The 23,269-nt window shown below is 44.1% G+C and overlaps 1 protein-coding gene across 1 annotated transcript in view; it reads left to right on the top strand.

Moving 5' to 3' along the window:
• MEGF10 (multiple EGF-like-domains 10) overlaps positions 1–23,269 on the top strand; it is a 160,951-nt gene that overhangs the window by 112,217 nt on the left and 25,465 nt on the right. Inside the window, exons 13-14 of the mRNA XM_015413519.1 lie at positions 810–912; positions 18,611–18,757. Of these exons, the coding sequence (XP_015269005.1) occupies positions 810–912; positions 18,611–18,757 (250 nt within the window). The remainder of the gene's footprint in view (positions 1–809; positions 913–18,610; positions 18,758–23,269) is intronic.

Genomic DNA, 23,269 nt, shown 5'->3' with positions numbered 1-23,269 from the left:
GCAAAGCTTAGGGCCTAAGCTGCTATTAGTGACTGTTCCATTTTGCATACACATACATTAATTTGAGTGATAGTAACTAGGTTCATTTAACTAAATTTCAGTCCTTGAAACTGCTATCATCAGTGGTCTCTGATTGTTTTTATCCCCTAAAGAAGTTCCAGAATAATATGAAACATTAAGGCTGAAGTCCTAAGGACACTTTCCTGGGAGTAAGCCCCACTGAATAACATGGGGCTTGGATCTGAGTAGACCTGCTTTAGATTTCTCCCTAAGTCTCTTGCACATTAGCTGTATCCAGGGGTCATTTTGTAGAAAAAGAGCTAGGGGAACTCATTAGCATAACTCATTAGCATATGCCACACCCCCTGACATCACTGGAAGTGTGTCATAAGGCCACACCCCCTGACATCATCGGAAATGTGTCATAAGGCCACACACCCCACCCCCAACAGTCCCGGCCGCCACCACCGGCCTTGCAGCTCCACTGCCGAGCCCCATGAGGGGCCTGGCGGTGGACCTGCAAGGCCGGTGGGAGTGCAAGGAAGCCCCGCGAAGGCCCTCCCTGGCCCAGGCAGGCAGGGGTGGGGAGAGGCAGGGAGGAAGCAACTTACCCTCCCTCTTCTCCTGCCTCCTCCTGGCTGAATGAGGGGCGGAAGCGGGTGGCCGGAAGCAGGGGGCGGGGCTTCATCATGTGCCCCACCCCCCGTACCTCACCCGGGGGAACTGCGTTCCCCCGCGTTCCCCCCCAAAATGACCTCTGGCTGTATCACTATATCTAAGATTTATCATTATTTCTTCTTCTCTGGCAGGACGGTACTTATGGGTTGGACTGTGCTGAGCGTTGTGACTGCAGCCATGCAGATGGCTGTCACCCAACTACTGGCTACTGTCGCTGCCTCCCTGGATGGTCAGGTAAATTAGAAATCAGTGAAAGTAATATGAATGCAGCTTCCAAATGATACATTTATTATATTTATTTATATGTGAATGTCTCACTATCTGTTCAAAATGAACACTCAAGAGAGTCAACAAAAAATAAAACATCCTAATAAAATATCAATATCAAGTTATTAATCAGAATTAATAACAGAGGAACTTTTTGCAGCTTCTTTTGTGAGCTTGAAGGAAGAAGAGGCCAAATGGCCACCCCTGTTCCAAAGCTGTATCATCTAAATGTGTCACAAGCCGCGAACTTACAGAAGAATATTTCAACCTTGTTTGAAACACAGAAAAGGGGAAGACGTTTCAGTGAAGTCTAGACATACCATATGTCATGAACAAGATAGTTTGCTGGTGTTGAGTGTCTGAAAAAAAATCCCCACCCACATAAAAATGTTGGTATTGTTAGCCATGATACTCACCCTCTGTTATTTGTGAATGTGAATAATGAAGCAGCATAACATTAAGGGTGGGCTCCAAAATAGAGCTTGAGATTTGCCATTTCGGTAATGTTATTCACAGCATAGAGCTAGTGGGTTGATTGTGGTGAGCATGTCTGATGCTGGAACTGAATTAGGAAAGCAGAAAGAAATATAGATGAAGGAATGGAATGCGGTATTTAAAGTAATTAAGATGACTACAAAATGAAGAGCATATTTTCAAAAAAGGATGCCTAAATGTATCTGGAAATCAAAGAATGATTTCTGAAATTAATTTTGCAGTTACAAAAATTATGAGTCTCATTCCCCCTCAGTTATTTAATTTGATTTATCAACTGCCCTCCTGGACACCAAGCTCAGCGTGGTGTACAACATGATCATAAGACATCAGATAAAACAAGATTAAAACCAATAGACCAACAGTTGAGCTAAAGATGGCACTAAAACCCCAATAGTGCAGCTGTCTCACGGGAGGGGAGGGGAAGGGAGTGCCAATATGGAACCCTCGCTGTCCTCAACTGAGTTTCCCAAGTACTGTGGCATGGCAGGAGAACTGGCTTCAGCCTTCCCCCTCCCCGCAAGATCTTCTCAGAACCTGAAATGCTGCTGGGGAGCATTATTTGCTCCTCTGGAGAACTTCATGTGTACTGTGGGCTGCGTATGCAGTAACAAATCAAACACATTAAAAATATATCTAGTTTGGCCCTAAGAATCCATGTGGATGAGAACTTACTATAATTTCAGTCCTAGGCTCAGTTACCTGGGGGATCCCATTGAATTCACTGGGACTTTTAGGTAAACATACTGTTACTCTGCAAGAAGCACAGGTCAGGAAACAGTGGCAAAGGAAGGGCTAGAGGCCAGAGACTGAATGACCTAGAATGCTAGGTTATGGGAACTACATACAGAAAGATAAAAAAACCAGTGACTATTAGGAAGGTTCAGTTTCGTTTACTTTAGTTATAACCCACCCTCCCCTGCAAGCAGGCTCAGGGTATGTAACAACAATAACAATAAAAACACTTAAAACAATGAATCAGGAATTAAAACAATATCAGATGGTAGCCAAACCATTAGAACAAGTTAATACAACCTAGTGAGTTTTGCATCAGGTGCAACAGTAGATATTAAAGTAATACAGAGAAACAAAGCGAGCGAGCAGTGAGAGAGAACACAAAGGGAGACCAGACTAGATGTTACTGCTGCCTCAGCTATAGGCCGGGTGGAACAGCTCCATTTTACAGGCCCTGCGGAACTGCTTTTAAGTCTTGCAGGTGCCAGAGCTGAAAAGGCTTTGGTTGTGGCAAAGCAGAAATCTTTGGGGCTGGGGATCGCCAGAAGGTTTTGATCTGCTGAGTGTAGAGTTCTCTGAGGGACATACCAGGAGAGACTGTCCCTTAGATATTGTTAAATACTGAGTTCTGGACACATTGCAGTGAACAGCTCTACTTTATTAAGTGATTTCAGGAACACTACAAGGACAAACTCCAGGGCAGCTGCCCTGTTTTTAAGCATGCAATCACTACACCCCAAACACCCCCCACTCCCAACGATAGGCTATTTACACACTGTTTCTCTATTGGTCTACTCCAGGATCCTAGTAAGCTATTGTTCAGGGGAAATAAGCTCAACCAGATCCAGGCACTAGTTCAGGGATTACTCTGGCTCAATACACAACAGATATGTTGGTTCCAGACCACATAGGGACTTGAAGGTAAAAACCAATACCTTGGACTTGATCCGGTACTCCACCTGGAGCCAGTGCATTGGTCTAATGTGGGCTCTTAGTGATGTTCCAGTGAGGACACAAACCACTAAATTCTGAATCAGTTGGAGTTTCTGGGTCAGTCTCAAGGGTATCCCTGTGTAAAGTGAGTTACAGTAATCTAGCCTGGAGGTGACTATTGCTTGGATCACTGTAGCTAGATCCATGGAAGAGAGGACGCGAACCAGTTGCCTGACCTGGTGTAGGTGAAAAAATGCCAGCTGGGCAACATTTGTGATTTGGGCCTCTATAGAGAGGCGTTGGTGTCAGTAATGCATTATCAAGATTCGGGAGTTGGACACCCAACCCCACATTCCCCTGGCTCAGATACAGGACCGCCGTCTTCAGTGAATTTAATTTCAGGCGGCTCTGCTTCAACCAACCCACCACAGACTCCAGACCCCTGGCTAGAACATCTGGGGCGGTATCCCGCCAGCCAGCCATTAACAGATATAGCTGGGTATCATCAACGTAAAGGTGACAGCCCAGCTTGAAACTCCAGATCAACTGGGCGAGGAGGTGCATATAGATGTTAAATAACATTGGGTAGAGGATTGCCCCTGAGGTATACCACATACCAAAGGGTATTGTGATGAAACCCTCTCCCTGAGCACCACCCTCTGTCCTCAACCATGGAGTAATGATACGAACCACTCCAAAGCTATCCCATGTAACCCCACATCAGCGAGGTGGTGGGTCATCAGATCATAATTGACTGTGTCAAACGCTGCCATCAGATCAAGTAATAACAGCAGTGCTGACCCACCTTGATCCAAGAGTCTATGGAGGTCATATGTGAAGGCAACCAGTGCCATCTCCATCCCATAGTCAGGAGAGAAGCCGGATTGGAATCGGTCCAGGACAGAGGAATCTTCCAGGAAGGCTTGGAGTTGCTCCACCACTGCTCTCTCAACTACCTTACTCAGAAATGAAAGATTCAAGACTGGGTGGTAGTTGGCTGGATCAGTGGGATCTAGAGAAGGTCTCTTTAAGAGTGGCCTCACCACTGCTTCCTTCAAAGTTCCTGGGAAAGTCCCAGAACTCATGTACGAGTTTATAATATCAACTGGGGGGGGGTGAATACCATCACTGCTGGCTTTCACCAGCCTTGACAGTCACCGGTCCAAGAGGCAAGTGGTTGGCTTCACAGCACATAGGATCCTGTCAACCTTGTCCCAGGAGAACCAGCTGAATTTGTCAATTTCTGGACTGGAAGACGGCCAAGGAGCCTCCAGTTCACATACTGTATCAACACTTGTGGGCAGATCTTGGCAGAGTGACATGATTTTATCTGCAAAATAGCTCGTGAAAGCCCCACAGCAAATTGTTGAATTAGAAACTTTTTGGGTTCCCTATGAAAGGGAAGTCAAAGACCTAATTATTCTAAATAGTTGAGCTGGGCAAGAGCTCGTGGACGCAATGGCAGTCGCGTAGAATTCTTTCTTTGCATCTTTCACTGCCATCTCATGGGCTTTTATAAATGTCCTAGAAGATGTTCTAGCAGCCTTCATCATGAGTCTGCCACCATACTTGCTCTTGCCATCTCAGCTCCCATTTCATTCCATGTAGCTCTAAGGTCTACCAAAGTACTAGTTTGGAGTGGGGGGCAAAGAGGGCATCGGCCAGTCCTCTACCAGCATATCCAATTAGCTATGCCAGTCCTCTACCAGCATATCCAATTAGCTATGCCAGTCCTCTACCAGCATATCCAATTAGTTGCCAGGGGGCATCGGATCCCACAAAGCATTCTGGAAACCAATTGGATCCATCAGTCTCTGTGGGCAAGCGTAAATCATTTCATCGTCTAAGCAGGGAGGGGGTGGTGTACTCAGTTCAAAGATCAAATCTAGCATGTAGCTTGCTTGATGTGTGGGACCTGATACAATCTGAAAGGGTCCCAGTGCTGCCATGGAAGACACTAGGTCTGTAGCCTGCAAGGGGGTGCTATCATCAGCATGGACATTGAAATACCAAGAAATATTAGTCTGGGGAACTCCAGGGCCCAGCCAGACACTGCCTCTAGCAGGCTCGGCAGGGTATCTGCTGGTGCGCTAGGTGGTTGGTACACCAGCCAGATAGCCAACCTCTCTTCCGTTTCCCACACTAGGCCTGCACAATCTGAGTCTGAGGAACCTGAGTAAATTTTTAAATTTCTGGCCATAGCTTTTCGTGCATTCATTGTGCTGATAGCAAAGGCCCATCTAGCAGGTTTCATTCTAAACACAATTACATTTGCACCCAGGCCTCATATAGATATCTAAATAGTAGCAGCAGCACAGCACACATTTCCCCCTTCTGCATGCAATTGATTGCTTCTGGGCTGGCTTTGTTGTTGTTTTTTGCTTGTCCCCCTGTGTTTTCTGAGTGCTCTTCTGTGGCAACTTTTTTGTTTTGATTCACTGCCAAGCTGAAGCAAACCAAAGAGCAGACAGAAAACACTGGAGTTTTCTGTTGTGAGCCAGAGTGTGGAGCAATTAAGATGAGCACCAGGTCAAGAAGCTTAGTCAACGTCAAGTCCAAAGTTAAGCACAGAGTCAGGAGTCCAGTCCAAGAGTCAGTCTGTCCAGCCGGGTCTGAGAATCTGAGCGTTACTCACAAGCAGGTTCAGGAGCAAGACAAAGGCAGAGTCAGGAAATGGCCCAAAGAGTCATAGGGTTGAAGCAGGATCCGATGCAGTGATCATAGAGTCAGAAGGATTTTGACTTGTTGCTTCCAGGCACCTACTCAAGCCCCTGGTGTCATCTCACCTATAGTTCTGCTTGTAGCCTCTGTCTGTGGCACTCTAAGGGTGTGGTTGATACTGGAGGCCTGGAAACAGAGTTTCATCTGTTCAATCAGGGCTGGAGGGCATTGGTGGTTCTGCACCAGCTGTTGGCTGTGAATCCTGACAAGCCTGCAGCTCACCTTCCTGCTTGCCAGCTTCTGCTGACTCAGAGCTGGCTATTACAGGGCTCCTCTTCTCCTGAGGAATTTTCTTCTCCTGAGGAGTCGTCACTGAGCCCTGACTGACCCATGACATTTTCTATCAGAGGCTAACTAAAACACTATAAGACATTGGTTCACAAGTTAAAAGATGTTACTTGTGGGTTCCAAAGCAACTCTCTCCAGAGTCAGCAAAGCCAATGCTGTTGGCTTCAGCGAACATAAGTCCATGATGGCCAAAATAAGCCAAAGCAAGCCAGCATGTCTCGATAACAGGTAGGTACCATCCAGGCTGAAGAATAGGTTTGAAGATTATTCCTTTATTGCTAAGGGTCCCAAGTGTTGCTAGCCTTTGCACCAATCAGGGCCCTCAGCAATTATCTATAGCTAAATGAATGAGTCAGTTGCTGACTAGATGACGTAATAGTTTCTCTGACCATGTGAGAAGGAGATGGGTCTGTTTGCAAGCAACCCAAACTGGTTTCCCACAGGTGCTTAATTGGATGGAATGTTAACTGGGAAACAGTACCAGGAGATGACTCTATAGCACAGCTGTTTTATCTCCCCATTGCAAGGTCAGCATGTTCTTTTCCCAGCAAGGGAGTTTGAGTCTCTGAGAAAACACCCCAAAGCAGGCCGCAGAAGCCTGAACCAGACTTATGAATCAAAACTCAATTTTGAATGAACCACAATCCAGACTTTTGAATCAAAACTCACTTTTGAATGAACCAAAATCTGTGACACCCCATGTCATTTTAATTTTTCTTATTCAGTGATCCGAGACTGGCAATAAAATGCTAATCAAGAATTATCACTAGTCCCAGATTGCTGTATTTAAAAAAAATTAAAACAACAGGGGGAAAGTTTAAAAAGTGCTGCACGAGGTTTTATTCTCCTGCTGGTATTGACGTGAAAGGGTGATCAGAGAGGAGGCAAATGGCAGTGTCCCCAGTGGGGAAAAAAAAGGATTTCAGTGCTGCATGCAGACAAAATAAAAGGGGGGGGGTCATCAGCATGGAATGAAATTGACATGAGATGCAGAGAGAGAGAGAGAGAGAAACTGGGATGGGAAGCCTAAATCGTTGAAAACATTTTTCCCTTTAATGCTTTAGTGAACAAAGTTGGGGGGAGAACCATTTTGGCAGTCTCCAGAAATCTAAGCTGGAGAGAGAGAAGGGAGAAGAAAAGAGATTCCCTCACCCCGGCACCAAGCCAACTGCAGACGTTTCAAAGGTGATTCACGCTCGAAGCAGAGAAACACATCCACTAGATCCTGGAGACAGATGAAGGAGTGGAATGAATAGGGGAACTGTGGGGACATGAAGTTAAACTAAGGAAGCACACAAAAAAGCTCGCCAGAGGACTCCTCCCCTGTACAAATTGCAGCCCCATGCAAAAAGTCATGGAGTTGCAGGTGACTTTGCATGTGCATGCGCATGCACACACACATGTTGCCAGCTATCAAAGTTTGCAATGCCAGTGTCATTGGGTTCTTTCATGCATTCTGTACACTCAATGTGGTCCTCCATAATATGAGATCATGTGACTCTCCCATTTTTCACAGTGGCTGATAACACAGTAGAGAATTCCCTAGTGTTGGCAATATGGAAAACGGGGATTTGCAGCTGCTCGTCAGTTTCAAAAATAGTCTGCATTCCTTTGTGTTCCCTTTCATTCAACAAACTAATACTAAAATGCATGTGCAAAGACTGAACCACAAGTATTTAAATAGAAGGCGCTTGCTTGATGCTACTGTGCAGCTGTGATAGGACAATTGCGTAAATGTAAAAAAAATTGGACTCCACCCCCCACATGTCACAAGTGATGATCCCACCACAATTAAGAAAAGTGCATTTTTTGTTGTTGTTGTAGCTACAGGATAAACACACTGGAGAAAAAAGAATGGTGCATAAGGCAGGCACAGAATCTGAAGTCAAGTGTAAGGGCTTGACTACTCAGAAAGTCTGCAGTAAACTGTACATGCATAATGGGCCTTTGAGAACAATCCTGCTTGTTCAGCATGGATGGACATTAAGTTTTATATCTTATTTTTATCATTTTCTCTTAAATCCAATTCTACCTAAAGAACTTCAAACTGTTGTCCTGTCACAGTTCAAAACTGAAAGGCAATATAAAATAAGAGTTGAACATGGTCATACCTTGGTATTTCTCATATTCTTCTTTTCATATGTATGAAAAGGCCAGAGTTAGGAAATGCTGAATGAACAGGCAAAGCTTCTGGGAATAACACTCTGTGCAGTCGTTGCTGTTCACTTAATGAAAAAATTGTTAAGAGAAATCTAACAAAAACAGACATTCAGGCAAAATTTTGGAATGCTCTTTTTTTGTTGCTTCCAATACTTGCTATCTGTTTTTTTTCCTAGCGAGTATGCATGTTTTAATATGCAATTTTTGTCAGATTTGGAAAACCACAATGTCACAAAAAAACATTTACTTCTTCTGAACAAAAGGTCTTCTAAGATACTATCTTCAAAGATAGCATCTTAATAGAAATATTGTGACAATTTTATTCAATATGTGCAGACTTTCACTTGAATTATTACTGCCAGTGTTACTCTTCCTCCTGGTCTTTCTGGCAGCCTTTCTACATTCTCTTTATTTATTTTCATCGTTTATACTTATTCCATCTGCTGGAACACTCTAGGCAGGGCTCTTGGCATTCCACCCATTATATGGCAGCAAATTTCAGTTAACCACAGAGTAATTTTGTCAGGCAGTTGCCACCAAACTTGTCTTTCCAATGAATGCGTCTACATGATGATGCGCAGAAAAATATGTTTTCCTTAGCACCTATTGGTTCATTCATATTTTACATTTTAGATATTGATTTTTTTAAAATTTAGATGTGTACTTATTACGCATCATAATTTGGAAAGAGCAATGATAGCAAGAAAGTGCAGAAGTTCCACTAAACACTTGCATGAAACTGCTCTAGTCAGGGCCGGCTCACTCACTAGGCGAACTAGGCGATCGTCTAGAGCGGGACGACCCTTAGGGGCACCAAACTGCACCCGGCCCCGTACTCTGGGAGTTTCTTGAGTATTTGTGTTTTTCATTCTTCCTAAAATACATTTATTTTTGAAAATTGGTGGGCGCACGGGGGGGGGGGCAGAAGGGATCCTCGCCTAGGGTGCAAAATAAGCTGGAGCCGGCCCTGGCTCTAGTCTGTCTTCTCTTTCAAGCAAGGAACTGATTATCCTGTTATTGGAGTATCTGGGTGTTTCTCCAGAAACTTCAGTTTGGTTATTCTAGCATTTATATCCCTAGTTCAAAGCCTCACCACTTCCCAAAGCAGCCATATTTTTGTGTGCTTAGAAGTTCAGCAGACCTGAGCTCTGGTTGACAAGGATTTTCCATTAAACAGTTATGAAAAGTACAAGTTTTTAAGGAATGGTTTGAGGTATGTTACAGGTCATAGCACATTATTTCTTCACTGTGCTGTGACATTTCATGGAAAATGTCATGGCTTACTGATAACTTCAGTGTCATTGTAAAAGCACTTGAAACTTGTGTTAGGTCTCCAGTTATGAAATGGCCAGCCTAGTGTGTCATGCCTTGGCACACAGTGTAGGGGTGGGGGAGGAAGCCAATTTAAGTGCCTGACATCTGCCTCCATCCCCTCTTTGTTAGTGGACAGAATGCTCATCTTATTCTGCACCTGCCTGCAAACTACTTTTGTACTATAGAAGTAGGTTGTAATACTGGTTTGTGGGTTGTCTGTATGAAGCTACATGGGATTTTGGTGGCTTTGAATTGTCCATGACACTGAGTTCATATCTGTCTACTATGAGAAGGTTTTGTTCAATAGTAAAAGTAATGAAGCACAGTTATGCACCTCTGACTGAGACATTGGCCCTTTTCAAACTGCCTTTGTATTCCATTTTAGTAACTGGCCGCTAATGGATTTTTTCTGTCATTTCAGACAGACCCATTTTAGTAACCAGCTGCTAATGAAATTTATTTACCTGTTCATACAAACCTGCTTGCGTCGGGTTAGCAAAGCGTGGTTGAGCCGCTTTTGAGGGAAACTCCTTTCTTCCATTCTCTACTCCTTCGTGGCACTTCTGAATCGCTGTGGTGTGCTGTTTAAAATGTCCATAGCACTTCCTACAATGCCGCCTTTTCCCTGCCCTTTTTTGCTGTGCATTAATGCCATTCTAAAAAACAAAAAAACCACAACACAGAAAGATCTTTAAAATAAGTATAAAAGAACTGTAGAATTGGAACCAAAGGAATGCAAAAAAATAAAAACAAAATTTTCATAAGAGTAACAACTTGGAAAATCCACCCCCCTCCAAAGAAAGCACAAACCATTAAAAGATTAAAAAATGCTTTGGAAACAGAGAAAATAGCAAAGCCATTAAAAATTCTAAAGCCAAGGGACAAGAACCCAGCCTTTTTAACAACAGCATAAAACGAAACCAAGGAAAACTATTTTAAGAAAAAAACAGCAAGAAAAAGGCCCCCTCACTCAGTCCCCAGTACAACCCCTCAGGCAAAAATAAAAATACTGATAAACTTCAAATAATATTTTAAAACAAAGTCAGAAATGAGAAAAACCATCTTGAAAATGTCTGGCAGGCAGGCACAGAACAAGAAGGTCTCGCCAGGTAGGTAGCATTCCAAGGCAGAGGGCCAGAGGGGCAGCAAAAGCAGCAGCTAGCAGCAACACTCCCAAACATCTAGCCATGAAATGGGAGTTCAGCAGTCAGCAGGAGGCTGTTTATCCTCTTCAGAGGATTTTCAGAGAGCCATGGAGAGATTAGAGAATTATCATAATTGGGCAGACAGTTCAAGTGCTCCTCCTAACATCTGATCCCATTGCCTGGGAGAGCTGCCTGCCTCCCTGTTTCCTCTCACTGTCCTTATACATTGAAGAAAAAACATGAGAAAAACAGGCCTGGGAGCTTTGAAACTGTCCACAATATTCCCAGATACTCCTGAATATTTCTGGAAATTTGGGACTCCCATTTACCAGTATCATGAAAAATCCTGGATATCATCCATATACTGAAGTATACCTGAAATATAACAGTAAGGTATTTTTTGAATATATATTTGGACTGGAAATATCTGAGCAAATATCCCTATTTTCTTCAAAATAGATTCTTTATCTGATAGTAGTTAACAGTATAGTGTATTTTTGTCTAGGTTTTATGATTCCAGATAGTTGTAGGAGTGTTTTCTAATGGGAACCACCACCACCCCTTTTCACTATCTATTTTTAGGCCTCCTTTTCACACTCAGCCCTCTGCCTTTGGTTCTCCATTGAGTTTCTCTTTAATGTTATCTTTCCTGATATCCTAGTCCTCATTACATAAGATGTGATACAAGTCAGGTGGGTGTTAGCCAAATTGCCTTGCTTTATAAATGTGGGGAATATGAATATTAAAAGGCAATAGGCATCAGACCTGTGTATACAGGAATCCCACTTATCCAAATTCCAGAAATAGACACTGAGACTAGATCTTAAAATGAAGTGATTTCTTTTACTAAAGGATTATAACACATACAAACATAAAATCAAGCATTCACACACACACAATACAGAACTAAGAAAGCAGAGGTGATTGATAGCTGATAGAGGGGTCAGTTATGGGGTGATACTACCTGTCCAGACGTGCAGAGGTCCATGAAGAAAGGATTATGGCCTATACCCAGAGGTTTAGGGGTGGACTGCCAATTGGCATCAGGGCAGAGGCACATGGTTTGAGGCTATGTGCTTGGACAGTTATAGACATTGGAAAACAATGGAAGGCCTTGGAGGCTGGTCTCAGGTGAGAACAATAGATTACCTGGACCAATAATGAGTCCTAGGGGTGTGTGGCATCAGGATGGGCAAGGCCTGGATGTGACCAATGAAGTTACAAAGAGGCAGAGTCAGGCTTAACAATAGCCTTGATTAAATCAGCCAGGTGCTGGGTGGCTAGTTGAATGGGTTTTCTGTCCACTAATGGTCCTGCCAAGGCAGTTGAATAGGTTCCCAGACAAAAGGTCCCTGATTAGATTGCTAAACATTTGAATGATTGATTGATTGGTTTATTTTAGTATTTATTTTTTATTTTATTTATTTAGACTTATACCCCGCCCTCCCAGCCAAGGCTGGCTCAGGGCGGCTTACAACAGAATAAAACACACACATAAATTTAAATCATCCTAAAAATAGATAAAACATTTTGACATTTAGAACATTTTAAAGTACTAGCATTGCATAACATTAATAAATTATTAAATGATGGCATCTCCTTTCATTGTAGTGGTCAGCCCATTGATCTAATCTTGTGCAGCCGGCACAGGCTGTTCTTATGGCTTCAGGGAACATGGGTCTCTATCGGGTGGCTCCTAATTAAAGGCCTGACAGAAGGTCCCTCAGGGCCCTGATCTCCTTTGGGAGCTTATTCCACCAGGAAGGAGCTGCCACCGAGAAAGCCCTGGCCCTGGTTATAGCCAGCCTGGCATCCTTAGGACTGAGGAGGGCCAATCAATGTTGTGACCTTGATCGCAGTGCTCTCTGGGGAACATATGGGGAAAGGCAGTTCCTCAGATATGTAGGTCCCTGATCTTAAAGGGCTTTAAAGGTAAGAACCAGTACCTTGAAGCGAATCTGGTATGCTGTTGGTAGCCAGTGCAATGCCTTCAGCTCCTGCATTGGGAGACCCATTAACAGCCTGGCTGCAGCATTTTGTACTAGCTGCAGCTTCCGGATTTGTGACAAGGGCAGACCCATGTAGCAGTAGTCCAGTCTTCAGGTGACCATGGTGTGAATCACTGTTGCCAGGTCACTGTGTTCAAGGAAGGGAACCAACTGCCTAATCTGCTGAAGATGGTAGAAGGCTGACTTGGGAGTGGCTGCTACCTGGGCCTAAATAATTAAGGAGGCATCCAAGAGCACTCCCAAGCTCCTAACCTCTGGCGCTGGCACCAGTGGAGCCCCATTGAAAGTTGGGAGTGGGATTCCTATCCTCGGTCTGCCTTGACTCAGGCACAGGACCTCCGTCTTCGTCGGATTCAGTTTCAGTCAGCTCAGCCTAAGCCATCCAGCTATGTGTTGTAATGCCCGGTCTAGATCTTCCGGTTTAGAGCTAGACTGGCCGCCCAACAGCAGGTAGAGCTGGGTGTCATCTGCATACTGGTGACATCCCAGCCCATGTCTCTGTGCAATCTGGACAAGGGGGCCCATATAGAGTGCCCCTTGCAGCACTCCACAGTCTAGTGGGTGCCTTTGGGATAGCTGCTTCCCCAGCACCACCCTTTCTCCCTGACCTTGGAGGAAGGAGGCAAGCCATTGCAAGGCAGGCCTCTGAATTCCAGTGTCAGTGAGGTGGTGAATCAGTAGCTGATGGTCAACCGTGTTGAATGCCGCCGACAGGTCCAACAGCAACAGCACTGCTGATCCACCTCGATCCAGATGCCTCCGGAGATCATCTGTGAGGGCGACCAGAGCTGTTTCCGTCCCGTGACCTGGGTGAAAGCTGGACTCAAAGGGGTCTGAAATGGAAGCGTCATCCAAAAAGCTCTGTAACTGAGTTGCCACAGCCCTCTCTACTAACTTGCCCAAATAATATCCTGAGGGACACAGCAACGAAGGACAAAGAATTCACAAATAGACATGGGATCACACAAAAGGGCTGGGTGAGGTACTGGAGAGAAGAGGACTATTTGCCAGGTGGCCTCTGAATAGCCTTTAGAAATGTAAGATATTTTACCTAGTGTTGGGGTTTTACTTCTTTTACAGTGTACTGGTCAATGACTGTAATAAATTTACTTACTTAGTGGAACCCATTGCCATTCCATAAGGATATCTCTGCTGGGTGGAGGGGAAAGACTGGAAGTTTGCTCTGAGGTTGCCTTATGAAACCTGAAAATGGAGATGCCTTTTTCAGAGCTGTGGCTAGCTCTGTGTTTCAGAACCAGGAGGGCCTTCCTTGGCCTGAGTTTTGTGGGTTTCTGGGTCATGTTAGAAGTGGGGTGTCCCTGCTATTGGGGCTACCCGAGAGTAACAGCAGCGCCTCTGGCAACATGGGGAGTACCCTGACATGACTTGCAGTCACACTATGGGGCCCAGTTCTGCTCCAGAGAATGGCACAGCAGGAGGAAGGGCTCCTCTGCCATTGTTGTGAGCAAAATCCCTCATGATCAGGTAGGCAGGGGGAGAAGTAGCAGCAGCCATGTCCTCCCTCTCCAATGGGCAGTGCCCCCCCTCTGCTATCATTGCCTACCCAGCAGCTTGATCACTTGGAACAGGAGAAGAGAATGGCAGTTAGTGGGCGAGACTTAAAGGGCTGACAACTGCCCCTCTTGTTGTGGGTGGTGACAGTAGCTGTACAATTAGTGGAAGGGATCATTAATTGGGTGGACAGTGAAGAGGATCTGGTAACCCACTGAAAGGTATTTTGCCAAAGGCCTTCCAGCACTGGGAAATGGCCCAGGCTTTGGGCTAGAAATGCTAATGGCTAGTGTGCCGTGATGGGGCTTGGGATTGTCATAACAGCAGTAGTAGTTGATTGTTTACTTCTATCTTCCACTATTCAAGGTGACATATATACATTTTCTGGGAGATTTCCTGTCCAGGCACTGACCGGTCCCAAGCCTGCTTAGCTTGAACAAGTTTTCTCCATTGTGTATGATCCAATCCTACCCGGGATAAGAGTCCCTTATTCTGTGATGAGGTCTCCCCTTGTGACATTTCTGAGACTTTTAAAGCACCACTGAGACTTTCAGCCACCACTGTCATAGCATACTATCAGACTGTTAAAATACTAAAGGTTTTTAAAGATATATAACATTGGAACTGCAGAAATGAAAACAACACTGATCAAATGATTATTTATTTCATTCACACAATTAAAAATGCTGCAGGCTGATTTAGACGTGAGGCCCTTGGCATAGTGCTTGAAGCATTAAATGCATGAGGATTCAGCTGCTTAGCTAAAGTTTATCATGACCATTTAGCTATTGCCTAGCAACTTGTGGAGGCCATCAAAGACTTCTTTGTCCATTCTCCTGGCAAAAACATTTCCTTCCAATCTGCTTATCTAGAATGAAATTAACATGCACACTTATTAATAATTCCTTTGTTTCACAAGACACACTTTAAATGTTCAAAGTTTACATGTAGGTGCATTATTCATACTGATTTAGCTAAAAGTCTTTCATGCAAATTACCAGCACAGGATTGTTGTCTGTAGGCTTAAAACATTCACTAACAAACTCAGAGAGAGCTCATTGCTGATATTTGGTATTAAAAATCTGGGTATGCAGAAAACTATTCCGATTAAACACTCTTTTTGAAATTTCCCTTCCTTTGAGCCACATGTAAGTCTGTTTACCATGTATACCTAAGCATGGATACTTAGTCCCATTGAGTTAAGTAGGGCTTACTCACTACTAACTGTGTTTGGAATTGCAGCTTTAACATACACAGAGATTAATATAATCAATTACATTTCTTTTAGCATGAAAGAAGATGAACTCACTGGGAAAAGGTTTATGCTGTACATTTGCACACAAACACACTTTCTTTCTCTGTTGCCTATATACATAGAATACAACTAGTTATGTACTGTAAGCATGTACAAAATGAAATTTTATTAACATATGAAAATACACATCCATTAAAATATATACCTTTATAATACATCATACTGGGATTTTTAACCTAATAAATTTGATTTTTAAAAGTATGCCTTCAGACACATGTCCATGGGAGAAATAAACTGAAATAAATGTTAAAAATTCTCTCATTACTCTCACTTTGCCTTTTTGTCGATCCTAATGAAACCAGATTTGCTGCTCTTTCAGCAGCAGCATCTCAAAAAACAAAAACTCTTTGCCTTCACACATGTATATTTGACTTTCTACCAAGAAATGTGCATTTCAAGAGCAGCCTGGCTACATTTTTAAAGGTTTGATCCTCACACAGCTTTCGGTGACATCTTATAAGAGTTAGATTTGAATCCAGTAGGACCTTAGAGATCAACAAGAGTGTCTGGGTATAAGCTTTTGAGAGTCAAAGCTCCCTTCCTCAGACATGAGTAGAAACAGAAATCTCTGAGTCCCTTTATATATGTAATGTACCTCTGCATCGTTTACAAGCATTGTTTACAACACCCCTCCCACCTTCTGACTAGGATAAAAGGACTTGGAGATCTCCATTTCTACTCATGTCTGAGGAAGGAATTTTTGACTATCAGAAGTTTATACCCTAAAACTCTTATTGGTCTCTAGGGTCCTACCACACTCAGATCTAACTGTTTGACTGCAGACCAACACGACTACCCTCTGAAACTATCTAATAAGAGGGCTCAGTGTCTCTCACTGAGGAGCCTTATTCAGATGCAAATCTAGGTGCCTCCGTTTAGATTTCAAGTTGAAAAATATTGTTCCAGCCTGTTGAGAAATAAGTTACTTTGTGTCTTGATTCAGAAAACTCGGTTAGCTAGGCAGACAAAAATCAGCCAGGAACAGCATGATGGTATAAGGAGTCTTTTGTGTCTTGGCATTCAAGTCTGCATTCACCAAGGGAAAGTAGTCCTTTTTGTATTTGTTCAGTATCCTGTGTAAAATTAGTTGTTGTGTTGTTACATTTCTGTGTATTTTCTATCATAGTTGGCTCTGTCTGGTCCTTTGTCTGGCAGCCATAAATCAAGATTTTAAAAGGCATAAGAGTTAAGGTTTTCATGGTCAGGTCGCACTTACATGGAAGTAGCTGCCAGTGAACTCAGTGGAACTTACATAAAAGTAAACAAGTATAGGATTGCACTCATTGACCTGTCTTCCAGTCAGGAGAAGATCTTTCCCATACAGGGTATTATGCACTAACCAGGAATGGGTGGGTAGGACTGCTTACTGGAAAGATATATAGAGGAATTAATTGTCAGTATGGACAGTCTCTCTTAATTCTTCCACATATTCTAGAAAATATCCACTTTGGAATGTTTTAGAAAGCTTTTCTAGCGGGGGGGAAAATCAAGTCTTTTTTGCTCATTTTAAACAGTCCAATATAAAGTGGACCTGAAGCATATTTTGCACAAAATACATACAAAGCCAGTCATTCTTCTTCTGAAAGTCCCCTTTTTCTTTGGCCAAATGATTCATTCAGTAGCTGCACTCCAATAATAGTCGATTGATAAAAGAAAGCACTGTAGACACAATGAGGTCTGAGAGCTACAGTGGAATCCTGCTGGCATTTGACATGAAGGGAAACTTTATAGAAGTGCAAAAAGACTCTGAAAAAAATACCAAGAAAGTTAGTTTTAATGCCTTTGGTTCTACTGACAGTTGCCATTTTGTGTATGCTTATATACTGAAGTTCTATCCACAATATACATCATTTTACAATAACCGTTGAATGCCTGATGTATTTTGCACAGCTAAGCATTTTGGAAAGCTCTTGTGGTTCATTTCTTGTGTTCTCCCCCCTCCCCCCCCCATGGTATGAAACTTAGCAGTAATCAGCTTATTAATAATTATAAAAGAAATCAGGCTTCTTCACTACTCATTGCCTTGCAAACATTCCCTCTTCAAAGGAAGAAGTAAACCCAAACTGAACTTTAGTTTTTCTGCAATTATTAGAATAGAGAAACTGAAGTATGAGAAGACAGAAACTGTCTTGCTGGATCAAGAACAAAGGGCCATCTAGTCTGGCATTCTGTTCCCTGCAGCAGCCAGCCACATGCCTCTGGGAGCTCATTAGCAAGATGTGGAGGTGAAAGTTTGTCGTTTGTCCTCTGCCTCTGATATGCAGAGATATATTGCCCTTGAACATAGAGGCTCCATAGCTAGTGGAAGAAGGCATGGTCTGACCCTTTTAGCTAAGCTATGAAACTAAAAGAGATTTGGCTTGGAGAAAAGCACTTTGTGGAAGAAACTACTGAGAGGTAAATGGTGGTTATGTAGGGTTGCCAACCTCCAGGTGGTGGCTGGAGAGCTCCTACTATTACAACAGGGATCCGATCACCTGGAGAAAATGGCAGTACACCCTATTGAAGTCCCTCCCTGCCCTCCCCAGGCTCCACCCCCAAAATCTCCAGGTATTTTTCAATCTGGACCTGGTACCCCAATGGGTACAGAAATCATCTGGCTCCTACGTACCCGTGTGTACCCCTTTTGTTGTACTACACACAAGCATATAAGAATTAAACAAACAAATGGGTGTACTTTAGCTGAATGGCTGATGTGTGGGTGAAGACTGTAGGTGAGCTCTGGCCAGTGGAAGGGCATTAAACCTCCCTCCCCTTTCACACCCCTTTTACTCCAAACAGTGTCTCTTGTCCCCATCCCCAGCTATTACAATGGGTCTTCAGCTGTCAAATCTACGTTGACCCTTAATCATTCTGGCCAGAACACTTGGATAATATGTGATGTTTGTAATATTATTTAAGTGTAATACATAATGCTGTTATATTGTGCTTTCCTCCTTCATATTGTAGTGGCAGTGTTAAATTTGCCAGTTAATGTCATTTGTGATTAGTGTACATCATCTGGGGTTTCAATGACAGTTCTATGTGTTAATTGCTTGCAGGTATGCATTGTGACAGTGTATGTACTGAGGGACGTTGGGGTCCAAACTGTTCATTGTCCTGTTTCTGTAAAAATGGTGCATCATGCTCTCCAGATGAAGGGATCTGTGAATGTGCACCTGGCTACAGAGGCACTACTTGTCAAAGAAGTAAGTTTTAAAAACCCCTGCTCCTTTATTTCTTGCATATAGCATAGTGGCTAAGAGACTGGACTGTACTCTTGGGAGGTAATGATTTTAAACCTCATCTCAGCCATAGACTCACTGTGTCAGCCCCCATCTGCAGTACACTGATAATAATACTGGCCTACCTTACAGAGCTGTTGTAAGGATTACGGGGATAATATGTGTGAAGCTCTTTGAAGAATGCAAGTGCTATACAAATGCTTAAGTATTTTTTAATGTGGCTGTTCTGTAATGCTGAATTTTAGTACTCTTAAAGTAAACTGAAGTAGTGCCTTTACATGTATTTAGTAGAATCGGGTGGGTAGCTACATTAGCCTGGAGCAATAGAACAAAGTTTTAGTCCCGTGGCACCTTTAAGACCTTTTGTGCACATGTACACTTTATCATATCTTGTCATTAGTCCAGTATGTGCCTAGCCTGCCACTTATTGGCAGTAACTCTGTCTTTCTTACTATCTTTAACTTGTAAATTGGATATATACCTTGTATTTATCAAAGTTTAGCAAAGTATATATCAATACCCCATCAGTCACCAAGACCCACTGTGTTGGAAAATGCATAATCTTGTAGACACTGTCATCTCCTGCTTCAGTTGAATTGGCCATTGGGATTAAATCAAACATTAGAGCAACTGCACCGAAGCAACATAAAAATGCTTCTGGGGACATAACACTCATTATTATTATTATTATTATTAGCTGGGTTGGGTTCCAGCACTAAAGAAAAGCAGCCTGATGAAGTAATAATAATAATAATAATAATAATAATAATATGACTAACAATGATTCAAGGGGTAAGGGAGGACAACATATAATCTTTAAATCACACACGTTTGCAGCCGACGGGGAGTTTGTTCAGCTGTAAGGTCAGACGTGTTCCAGCAGCATTTTCCCCTCGGCGTGGCTTGATGTCGTCAGCTTTCTCCGGACTGCTTCAAGTTGCAGCGCAGCACTGCCACCGCCTGGCCGGAGGGCCCATTACAGGCTTCCTTGATGGCGAAGAGTTCTTTCTAGCCTTTTCGGTCTTACGCGCTGGACATTCTGTTCACCGGCAAACACCTCCCCCACCGGGGGGTTTAGTGTGCCCACCCTCTCTAAGGAGTGGTACCCATTTTATCTACTTGCCGAAGCTTTCGAACCACTGGGTGGACGGCAAGCTGGGGAGAAGGCTGGTAGCTCACACCAGCACGGGGCTAGAATTGACAGCAGCTCTGTTCAGCTCAGATGTATTAACCAGAGGATAAATCCCCTGTGCCACCGCTCCCCTTACTTACCACATAGATTAGCCAAGATGTACCTAGATATAGCCACACCAGAATTGTACATTCCTGGTGGCTGCTGGAACTGGCATAGAAGTTTCCTAAACAATTGAGGCCATAACTGGATCACTGCTACAGCAGTTCCATGGTTGGACCACCATGCCCTGAAGGCCTGAGTGAATGTGTCACCCCAACCCTGTTTGGGTGGCGAGCGTATTTTAGCTCGCCCATGGAGCCAAATGGACCCAGTGTGGCTTCAGATGGCTCTTCGGGATCCTGTGCCCTCTGGCAGCTCATTAGATGAGCTAGTCAAGGACTGGCAAGGCCGACTCTCGACAGCCATCAATGAGATCGCTCCCAGATGCCCTCTGTGCCCACGTGCTAGGCTGGCTTCTTGGTATACCCAGGAGCTGAGGCTGATGACGTGAAGGCTTAGACGGCTAGAGAGACAGTGGCGGCATGCTCGTGACGAAGCAACAAGAGCATCTTATAGGACATTTATGAGATCCTATGAGGTGGCAGTCAAAGCTGCGAAGAGGAAGTTCTACGCAGCCACAATTGTGTCTGCAAGCTCACGCCCGGCACAATTGTATAGAATGATTTGGTCCTTAATGGTTCTGCCGCAGGGCAGACAAAACACCAGGGAATTGGATATTGACTGTGAGGCTCTTCCTAGTCAAAGCTGCGAAGAGGAAGTTCTACGCAGCCACAATTGTGTCTGCAAGCTCACGCCCGGCACAATTGTATAGAATGATTTGGTCCTTAATGGTTCTGCCGCAGGGCCTCTTCCGAGCTAGTTTGCAGATAAAGTCTTGTCGCTCCACCGCGACCTCCCCACAACAATTGAGACAGTGAGTGAACTCGAGGCTCCAAGCACGTCTTCTGGTCCCATTCTGGATTATTTCAGTCCACTCAGCCTAGAGGAAATTGACAGATTGATCTCAACTGTATGCCCAATCATATGCAGCCTTGACCCGTGCCCCTCCTGGCTAATTAAAGCTGGTTGTGAGGGGTTTTGAGGTGCTCTCTGAGGGGCTGTTCCCGGGGGCTCTCAAGGAAGCGATGGTCCGTCCTCTCCTTAAAAAACCATCTCCCGATCCGGCCAAATTGGCTAATTATCGGCCGGTTTCCATTTTGCCTTATTTGGGAAAATTAATTGAGAGGGCGTTGGTGATACAGTTGCAGAACTTTATGGATGACACTTCCATGCTAGATCCTTTCTGGTCCGGCTTCCGCCCAGGCCATGGCACAGTGACAGCACTGGTTGCCCTTACCGATGACCTCCAGAGGCACCTGGATCGGGGCAGGATGGCAGTGCTGCTGCTGTTAAACCTGTCGGTGGCCTTTGACACCGTCGACCACCAGCTACTTGCTCACCGCCTCACTGACATGGAAATTCAGGTGACAGCATCGAGGGTCAGGAGCTTGGGAGTGCTCCTGGATGCTTCCTTAACAATGGAGGCCCAGGTAGCAGCCGCTGCCAAGGCAGCCTTCTACCACCTTCAGCTGATTAGGCAGTTGGTTCCCTTCCTCAAACGCAATGATCTGGCTGCAGTGATCCATGCAATGGTCACCTCAAGGTTGGACTACTGCAATGCTCTCTACATGGGGCTGCCCTTGATGCAACTCCGGAAGCTGCAGCTGGTGCAAAATGCAGCAGCCAGGCTGTTGATGGGTCTTCCCAGGTGGGAGCACATTCAGCCTGTGCTAAAGACATTGCACTGGCTGCCAATAGCATACAGGATTCGCTTCAAGGTGCTGGTTTTGACCTTTAAAACCCTTTATGGTCAGGGACCGGCCTACCTGAGGGACCGCCTTTCCCCGCATGTTCCCCAGAGAGCACTGCGATCAGGATCTCAAAACCGCCTGGCCCTCCCTGGTCCAAAGGCCGCAAGGTTGACATCGACAAGGACCAGGGCATTCTCTCTGGCAGCTCCGTCCTATTGGAATCAGCTCCCTAGTGAGATCAGGGCCCTGCGGGACCTTCCACAGTTCCGCAGGGCTGTGAAAATGGAGCTTTTTTACGCAGGCATTCCGATAGGAGCGGCACCTTACCAGCTGCGCCCTGTGTGGACTCAGACCCAGAAGTGACCTAGTGCATGTCTCAAATTGCACGTTACTGTTTGTATCGCCATCGATATTAATGCTTTTAATTGATGTATCTGTAATTTTATAAGATGTATATTGTTTTATTAGTTTTATGGGAGCCGCCCTGAGCCCGCCTCGGTGGGGAGGGCGGGGTAAAACTCAAAGCAATAAATAATAAATAAAAAAATAATTAAATAAATAAATAATTTTTGAATTGGCCTTTAGTTGAAAGAATCTGAGAACAGATTCTTAGCCATTCATGAGGATTAATATCAAAATATTGTTTCTTTAGATGGTCTGCACACCATCTATACAGAATGATGCAAAGGAATTCTGAGGTGGCTGGATGATCTGTACCATTTCGGGCTGTAGATGGGGAGAGCAGCATTTCCAGTGCTCATTAATGTACAAACTTCCTGAAAATTAAAAATTAGCTCATCAGGGAGAAAGATTCTCAGTCCTTCCTATGCTGGGCAAATTTCAATTTAGAGGAAATTATAATTTATTTATTTTTATATTATTATTATTATTATTATTAATAATAATAATAATAATAATAATAATAATAATAATAATACCTCACCCTCCCAGCCGAGGCCGGCTCAGGGTGGCTTACATAAAAGAATTTTAAAAAACCACGAGTACGCAATATAAATAGTCCTAAAACCATATAAAACAGTCCAACATTAAAAGGTGCTAACATTAATGACACTAATAGGTTATTAAATTATGGCGGTCGACCTTCAGTATTCCATCCTAGTGGTAAGCCCATAGATCTAACCTTTGTGCAGCCAGCACAGGCCATTCTGGTGGCTTCAGGGAACAGGGTTCTCTATCGGAGGCGGCTCCTAATTGAAGGTCTGGTGAAAGAGCTCTGTCTTGCAGGCCCTGTGGAACTGCATGAGGTCCCGCGGAGCCCTGATCTCTCCTGGAGCTCATTCCACCAGAGAGGAGCTGCCACCGAGAAAGCCCTGGCCCTGGTTATAGCCAGCCTGGCATCCTTGGGTCCGGGGAGGGCCAATCGATCTTGGGACCCTGATTGCAGTGCTCTCTGGGGAACATGTGGGGAATGGCGATCCCTCAGGTATGTAGGTCCCTGACCATAAAGGGCTTTAAAGCTAAGAATCAGCA

Source organism: Gekko japonicus, unplaced genomic scaffold, assembly GCF_001447785.1.
Source record: "Gekko japonicus isolate JY-2015 unplaced genomic scaffold, Gekko_japonicus_V1.1 scaffold245, whole genome shotgun sequence".
NCBI lineage: Eukaryota > Metazoa > Chordata > Lepidosauria > Squamata > Gekkonidae > Gekko > Gekko japonicus.
This window is presented reverse-complemented; position numbering and strand designations above follow the sequence as displayed.